Genomic DNA, 7,846 nt, shown 5'->3' with positions numbered 1-7,846 from the left:
TGACGACGAGACTTCTTGGGCTTGCCCATGGTCTGACGCTCCTGAGCGTACTTGGTGGCCTCCTCGAGGGCACGCTGGGGAGCGACCGTGGGAAACATTGGATCTGGGAGAGGTCAGCTCTGACCCCTCGCGCCCTCAAGCCATGATGCGCATTGGACCGAGGATGCTGTGCCAAAGCTAGACGACTCTCCAAACGTGTCGAGCGCATCAAGATCTTGCGGTATTCCCATGCCGCCAAGTGATTTCTGCTGAGGCTGCCATTAGAGCAAGAGCGAGACTGTCCAGAGGACACTACGCCACCGACTCTTTCTAGTCGAAGGGTTCAATGGGGTAAGTCAAAGTAAGAGCTCATAGCCACGACGGACAAGAATGGCATAATTCAAGGAGTACAAACCAGATCGAGCGTGCGATAAGTATCTAGCGTGAGATGGTACGGAAGCAAAGTACAAGATGAGAGGCAATCACGTGACGCCAAAAAATAGACGCTATCCGAGAGTAACGATGGTTGTTACAGAGATGTTGGCTTGAAGTGAGCTGGGTCGAACCTCGGGGTGGTGATAGGTGATGGGCTAGGTGGTTTTTGCAGTGGGGACTGCAGACGTGTGGCATACCGCAGATAATTAGATCCGCGCAGAGGACATCTACAACGGAACTCTTCTATACCTGTCGGGAGGGGCCATCGGCCCTGACAACAAGTGGCAAATGTGTGGGTGGTAGTGTGTCTGTATATATTGACGGACGCGGTGAGGTGAATGTGTCTGCTGGCGTGCACGGTAACGTGTACGATCGCTATAGCGGCAACATGGGTTGTGGAATGGTGGAGTTGTGGAATGTGGGTGTAGACGTGAACGGTAGCGCTAGCGTTGCCGTATACGCTGGCATTCACGTAGGCGTAGGCGCACGCATGGGTGGATGCAGGTCGAGTTGGTCAGGCGCCGGTACGGTGCATGACAAGACCTGTCGAGGTGCCTCACTCGCAGATCCAAGTCGAGGACTTACGTTCATCGCCCTGTTGCGGCTTTCCTCACGTCCTAAGACATCAGCTGACGAATTCTGACGTTCTTTATCGGCGCTTTTCTAAGGCTACCAAGAAAGGACATGATTTCAGCATAGTGAGGCTCTCGCACAAGTGCTGTATCTATGCACGATGGTGTTTTCGTGGGCACGCTTCCAACTTGCCCGCGGGTGCCCTTCCACTCTCATTCATCGTCCCCGTCGCCGGTTTGAACTGCCAAGTGCCCCATCTCTCAGAGTGGGTACGCGGACGTGGCGACAGAGTGAGTACTCAATCGATACATTCTGTGCGTTCTGCATACTGGACTTGTAGTGTACAGTGTGGAATGACAAAGAGCTGGACGGGGAGATTGCTGTGAAGAAGGGATAGAGTAGCGATGCTGGGCATTGGGCACAAGCTATTCGTAATCGACGATAGGGTGGTTAGAAAAGAGCCGCGAAAGCAATAGCGACGACGACTAACGCCCCCGAACGAGCCAGGATAGGAGAGGCTCCGCCTTGCTGACTCGCTGTCGCGCTAGGGGCCGCGGAGCTGGAGGCGTGGGAGTTGTCGTCGTGACCGGCACCGGTTTCTGAGGTATTGCTCTGGGCGCCTGCAGCTGCGTCGTTGTTGCAGGTTTCATTTGCCGGGACCTGGTAGTCTGAGAGAAGGATGAGATCAGAGCACTGGTACAGCGCTCCGTCGCCCTACGAGGTTAGAGAGGTCGGGGTGACTGCACTCACCCCACTGAAGCGGACCTGGAGCGTCACCTCCGAGCCGTTTTTCAGGTCCAAACCCAACGAGGTGAAGTCAATGTTCCAGCAGGCCTCGCCCTCAGAGACTTGGAAAAAGTCGGTAAGATGAGGAATGCTTGTCCCGTTCGAGGTCTTGTTGAAGTCGTCAAAGCTCTGGGGATCGGTGCTCAAAGAGACGAAGGCATCGACAGTGGCCTTCTTGTGGTGGTTATTGATCCAGACGGGGCCCTTGAGTGGGAACGGCTGGCGCGTGGCAGCCGTGGCGAAGCCGCCGCAAAACTGCGTCTCCTTGTCTTCATCAAACCCGCGAGTCTCGGGGTAATCCAGGGTGAAGTGGGCGGTCGCCATAGAGGCAGCCAGGGCAGTAGCGAGGAGCGACAGCATGCTGAATCGTGAAGGGGGGGATGGCGATAACCGTCTCAACCTCGCGCTGCCCATTATAAATAGATGCATGCTGGCTTGGGGAGATACCGATGGCAAGAGGGGCGGCGCCATCTCTAGCCGCAATTGGCTGATAGTGCCTGTCAGGCACGCTGATATGCCTCACCTCACTGAGGCAAATTGGGACTGCGGTGAGGCGTTTCAGCTCACACTGCGACTTTAAGGCGCCAACGCACGTGACGGCGCTTAATGGCTCAATATTCGGCCAAGCCTCAACTCAAAGATACACCGTGCAGCGTAACCTGGTAGTATATTCACAAGGCTTTCATCATGCAATGTTCATGGATTATTCAAGCGGGGTACATGGTGGGGAGGTGGCGGGAGATGATGAGGCGCTGAATCTGCGAGGTACCCTCGTCTGTGACTGTCAGTGACTTTTGCGCGCCGTATAAACTCACAGAGCTCGAAAATCTTGGAGTCACGGAAGAGCTTCTCCATCGGGGTCTCTGTGTTGAAGCCAATGCCTCCGAAGACTGATGTCAGCGAAAGCGCAAAACTTGAACGTACCTTGGATACCGAGGCTCGCGTTCTCAACGGCGGCCTTGCTAGCCATGAGTTTGGCAAGCGAAGCGACGTAGGCTACCCAGGTCAGCTCTTGCTCTTCATCGGGATACACACTGTTGCGCTCTCCCTGGTCACGGACCCAAGCGCCGCGCCACGTCAGTCCACGAGAGGCCTCGACATTGAGGGCCATGTCGGCCAACATGAAGCCGACGCCCTGGTGGTTGATGATGGGCTTGCCCATGGTCTGACGCTCCTGAGCGTACTTGGTGGCCTCCTCGAGGGCACGCTGGGCAAGACCCACAGCTCCAGCGGCGACGACGGGGCGGCTGACATCGAAGACGCCCATGGCGATCTTGAAGCCCTCTCCGGGCTTACCAACGATGTTCTCCTCGGAAACGACAACATCTTGGAAGTTGACCATGCGGGTATCGGAGCAGCGCTGGCCCATGTTGATCTCCTTCTTTCCGGGGGCAACGCCGGGGGTGTCGGCCTCCACAACGAAACCAGTCATGCGCTTGTTGACGGGGGCGGAGGGATCGGTGACGGCAAGAACGAAGAACCAGTTGGCGTGGCCAGAGTTGGTGATCCACATCTTGGTACCGTTGATGACCCACTTGTCACCCTGCTTCTCAGCCTTGGTCTTAATGGCAGCAACGTCCGAACCGGCACCGGGCTCCGTAACGGCGTATGAGGCGACCATGCATTCCTCAGTCATGCGGCCCAGGTACTTCTTCTTCAGAGCGTCCGATCCGGCGATGATCACAGGGGTCTGTCCGAGACCGTTAGCAGCGATAGCAGTTCCGATACCAGAGCAGCCGAAAGCAATGGACTCCTGGATGAGGACTTCATCGAGAACGCCAAGTCCAGGGCCACCACAGGACTCCGGGACATGGGTGTTCATGAGGCCAAGTTCGTGAGCCTCCTTGAGAATGGGCCAAGGGTACTCCATGGTGCGGTCGTACTCGGCGGCAACAGGGACAATCTTCTCGCGAGAAAAGTTCTGGGCCAGCTCGTGGATGGCAGCCTGCTCGTCACTGAGGGCAAAGTTGATGCCCTTCGCATCCGCCGGCGTCGAGTAAGCGCGCTGAGCAGTGCGACCGTGAGCGGTGGCAGCTCGAGGAAGGCGGAAGGCGTTACGGACAAGTCCAGACTTGACGAGCATGGCAGCGGCGAGGATGAGGAAAGTGTTGTTCAAAGAGGTGGGTCTCGGAGTCGCGGTGTCTTGTTTTAATTGAACTGTAACGGGGTTGATCGGCAAAGCTTGTTACCGGTACACCATCCACGTGGCGACTAACCCTAGAGGTGCAAATATTACGAGGCCAACAGCGCGCCCGATGACAAAATCACGCCTGCATCCAGCACTTACGCAAACGTACTGGTGACCACACACAGCGAAGCGGATTGGGCTATCTCAGTGCATGATACGCCCTGCGCGGACGACCAACAGTAGTGAGCAGAGATAGTGATGGCGAGCTTTACCGGTGAATATCAACTCCCGACCACGGAACTAACTTTGCTTCTGAAGCGAGGGCTGGCACGTGGGCTCAGTTACGTAATAGCAAGTCGCGTCACCTGTTGCGGCCTCCACTTGCGCGTAGTTGATTTGTGTTGGTGCGAGCAACATCTTCGCCAAGACTACCATAACACACACGTCATGGTTCAGGTCCAAGAACCGTCTGCGAAGAGGAGAAAAGTGGATGGAGGCGCGGGTGAAGACAGCTACCCGAGTGACTTCCAAGATCTTCTAGAGGCCGAGAATGATCAAGGAGGTAGGTTGACACACGTACTCAGACCGCTGACAGAAGACTCGATAGAGACGGACGATGCCTGGCCGCGACCGCCGCTGCCCAAGGTCAACCCTGCAACAGACACTCTGGGTGAGTATACAGCCTCGTAAAGACTTGCTGACCTGAAGTTTTCCAGCAGATCGAAGTTGCAGAGTCATCGCTCCCTCAATTTGGACCGACATTGAGATTGTTTGGTGTAACGAAGGGTGGCAACTCGATGCTGGCCCATGTCCACGGATTTCGTCCTTACTTCTATGTTGCTGCCCCTAGTGGATTTCTCCAATCCGACTTGACGCCTCTCAAAGATACACTGAACGTTGGTGCGAGAGTTGATAACGGCGCTGACCAATGCAGTCGGCGCTACAGACTGGCAGCCTTGCCGTTGCCGACTGTGAGATCGCGAATCGGAAGTCGCTCTGGGGATACAGAGGCGATGACAACGTCCCGTTTATCAAGATTGTGTGCACTGAGCCAAAAGCGCTCCCCAAAGTCAAAGATAGGTCTCCAGCTTCTGGTGTGCACTGACGTCTGAGTACGCCTTTTCGAACGGGGTCAAGTCGCATTCAAGGACTCGTTCAACCAGGAGACGATGACGTACGAAAGCAACATTCAGTTTCCTCTTCGCTTCATGATCGACACCAAGGTACGAGAGTGTTGGATGCCGCCGCTGACGTGCAGCTTGTCGGTATGAACTGGGTCGAAGTTCCGGCTGGAAAGTACTCAGTACTCCGAGGATCAGAGAAGCGCTCGCGCTGCCAGTTGGAGTTCACTATGCAGTGCGTCAATATTTGCCGCGCTCTGCGCTGACAACAATAGCTACTCGGATCTCGTTTCGCATGCGCCCGAAGGTGACTGGTTGACGATTGCGCCACTCCGAGTCCTCAGTTTTGATATTGAGTGTGCAGGTCGCAAGGGTATTTTCCCCGAAGCCAACATCGATCCTGTCATCCAAATCGCTGCGATGGTAATGCGACACGGAGAGAAGAAGCCTTTTGTCCGCAACGTGTTCACTCTCAATACATGTGCCCACATTGTTGGAGCGCAAGTGAAGCAGTTCATGGACGAGCGACAGCTCTTGTTGGCGTGGCGAGACTTTGTGCAGGAGGTGGACCCCGATCTCGTGATCGGCTACAACATATCCAACTTCGATCTGCCGTACCTGCTCGACCGTGCAAAGGCACTGAAAATCCCCGACTTCTCGTACCTTGGACGTCTGGAAGGTAAGTGGCAGTCTCTTCGTATCCTGACGTATCAGGTGTTCGCTCTGAGGTAAAAGACACCCATTTCTCTTCGAAAGCCTTTGGTCAGCGTGACTCCAAAGCAGTCAATCTGGATGGTCGCCTACAAATGGATATCCTGCAAGTCATTCAGCGCGATTACAAGCTTCGAAGTTACACGCTGAACGCTGTTTGTGCTCAGTTTCTGGGGGAACAAAAGGAAGATGTTCACCACTCCATCATCACCGAGCTTCAAAATGGCACCGCCGATTCGCGCCGTCGTCTTGCTGTTTACTGTTTGAAGGTGGGCGTGCGAGGATGAGGCAATACTGACAGCCAAGGATGCCTATCTGCCTCAGCGACTTCTCGACCGTCTCATGTGCCTCGTCAACTACACCGAACTGGCGCGAGTCACTGGTATCCCGTTCAACGACGTATTGACCCGTGGCCAGCAGATTCGTGTCATCTCGCAACTATACCGGAACGCAAAGGACAAAGGCTATCTGATTCCCGCTATGCGTAGTGAGGGCACGGACGAGCAGTACGAAGGTGCCACCGTCATTGAGCCCTCTAAGGGTTATTACGACACGCCTATTGCGACACTCGATTTCGCTTCGCTATACCCGTCCATTATGATGGCGCACAATCTATGCTACACCACGCTCGTGGACAAGGCAACAATTCAGCGTTTGGGTCTCGTCGAAAACGAGGACTATGTCCAGACTCCAAACAACGGTGAGTAGAGTTGAGACTGGCGAGACGCGAGCTGACGACGAGACTTCTTCATGACCGAAAAGCGAAGGAAAGGGTTGTTGCCGCATGTCTTGGAGAATCTCCTTGGTGCACGTAAACGAGCCAAGGCCGATCTCAAGGTGGAGAAAGATCCGTTCAAACGCGCTGTTCTGGACGGACGTCAGCTTGCTCTGAAGGTATGCGGCCGGCCTGGAAATACGCTGACCAAAACAGATCAGTGCCAACTCTGTGTATGGCTTCACTGGTGCCACCATTGGAAAGCTTCCCTGTTTGGCCATCTCAACCTCTGTGACCGCATACGGACGCCAGATGATTGACATGACTAAGCGCGAGGTCGAGGCCCAGTACTCAATCCAAAACGGTTACGACCACGACGCTCAAGTCATTTACGGTGACACTGATTCGGTCATGGTGAAGTTTGGCTGCCCGGATTTGCCGACAGCCATGCGCTTGGGAGCGGAGGCCGCCGACCTCGTTTCCGCCAAGTTCAAAAAGCCAATCAAACTGGAATTCGAGAAGGTGTACTTTCCTTATCTGCTCATCAGCAAAAAGAGGTACGCAGGTCTCTACTGGACTAGACCGGACAAGTACGATAAGATGGACACGAAGGGTATCGAGGTGAGCGTGCTGGTCGGCAAAGCTAACAGTCACAGACCGTTCGCCGAGACAACTGTCGTTTGGTGTCAACGATGATCGAAACGTGCCTCTACAAGATGCTTATCGACCGAGATGTCAAGGGAGCTGAAGAGTGAGTTGAGGGCGGGGCTGAGCTGACTTGCAGATATGTGAAGCAAACGATCGCCGATCTTCTCCAAAACAAAATTGATATGTCTCAACTCGTCATCACTAAGGCGCTGGCCAAGCTCGGTTTGTAACCCGCGTAGTTACGGGGCTGACAGCAGATTACGCCGGCAAGCAGGCTCACGTCGAGCTTGCAGAGAGGATGAAGAAAAGAGATGCCGGTTCCGCTCCTGCGCTGGGAGACCGTGTGGCGTATGTGATTGTCAAAGGTATCAAGGGTGCGGCCGCATACGAAAAGTCCGAAGACCCTCTCTACGTCTTGGAGAACAACGTTCCTATCGACACCCGTTACTACCTGGAGAACCAGCTGTCGAAGCCGCTGATGCGAATCTTCGAACCCATTCTGGGCTCTCGAGCTAACAGTTTGTGTGCGTTGCGAGCAAGGACCCAGAGGTTGAAAACGTTGAACTGACGGCAGTGTCCGGTGAACACACTCGCAGCATCCAGATTGCCACGCCGACCGTCGGCGGTCTCATGAAGTTTGCGGTGAAGACAGCGACGTGTCTTGGTTGCCGAACCCCATTGAAGGGCTCGAAGGGTGCGTTTCCGTACGGGAGAACCTGACTGATGCGATCGCAGAGAGCGCTGTGTGCG

The 7,846-nt window shown here is 54.9% G+C and overlaps 3 protein-coding genes across 3 annotated transcripts; 1 reads left to right on the top strand and 2 right to left on the bottom strand.

Annotated features, from left to right (window-relative positions):
• Positions 1-1,437: 1,437 nt before the first annotated feature.
• A1Q1_04930 (uncharacterized protein) lies at positions 1,438-2,133 on the bottom strand (the record flags this gene model as incomplete). The annotated part of the gene is made up of 2 exons (XM_014321737.1): positions 1,438-1,680; positions 1,738-2,133. The coding sequence occupies 2 exons, from the start codon at positions 2,131-2,133 to the stop codon at positions 1,438-1,440; spliced, it is 639 nt and encodes a 212-aa protein (XP_014177212.1).
• Positions 2,134-2,480: 347 nt separating this feature from the next.
• A1Q1_04929 (uncharacterized protein) lies at positions 2,481-3,856 on the bottom strand (the record flags this gene model as incomplete). The annotated part of the gene is made up of 3 exons (XM_014321736.1): positions 2,481-2,548; positions 2,589-2,654; positions 2,698-3,856. 3 exons carry the CDS (start codon positions 3,854-3,856, stop codon positions 2,481-2,483), a joined length of 1,293 nt encoding a protein of 430 aa, XP_014177211.1.
• Positions 3,857-4,348: 492 nt separating this feature from the next.
• A1Q1_04928 (uncharacterized protein) lies at positions 4,349-7,816 on the top strand (the record flags this gene model as incomplete). Its single annotated transcript, XM_014321735.1, has 13 exons — positions 4,349-4,463; positions 4,509-4,571; positions 4,628-4,797; positions 4,848-4,995; positions 5,050-5,257; positions 5,298-5,701; positions 5,758-6,002; positions 6,058-6,433; positions 6,476-6,627; positions 6,665-7,069; positions 7,243-7,318; positions 7,390-7,620; positions 7,671-7,816. 13 exons carry the CDS (start codon positions 4,349-4,351, stop codon positions 7,814-7,816), a joined length of 2,739 nt encoding a protein of 912 aa, XP_014177210.1.
• Positions 7,817-7,846: the final 30 nt, after the last annotated feature.

The sequence above is a fragment of the Trichosporon asahii genome (assembly GCF_000293215.1).
Source record: "Trichosporon asahii var. asahii CBS 2479 unplaced genomic scaffold scaffold00071, whole genome shotgun sequence".
NCBI classification, from domain to species: Eukaryota; Fungi; Basidiomycota; class Tremellomycetes; order Trichosporonales; family Trichosporonaceae; genus Trichosporon; species Trichosporon asahii.
This window is presented reverse-complemented; position numbering and strand designations above follow the sequence as displayed.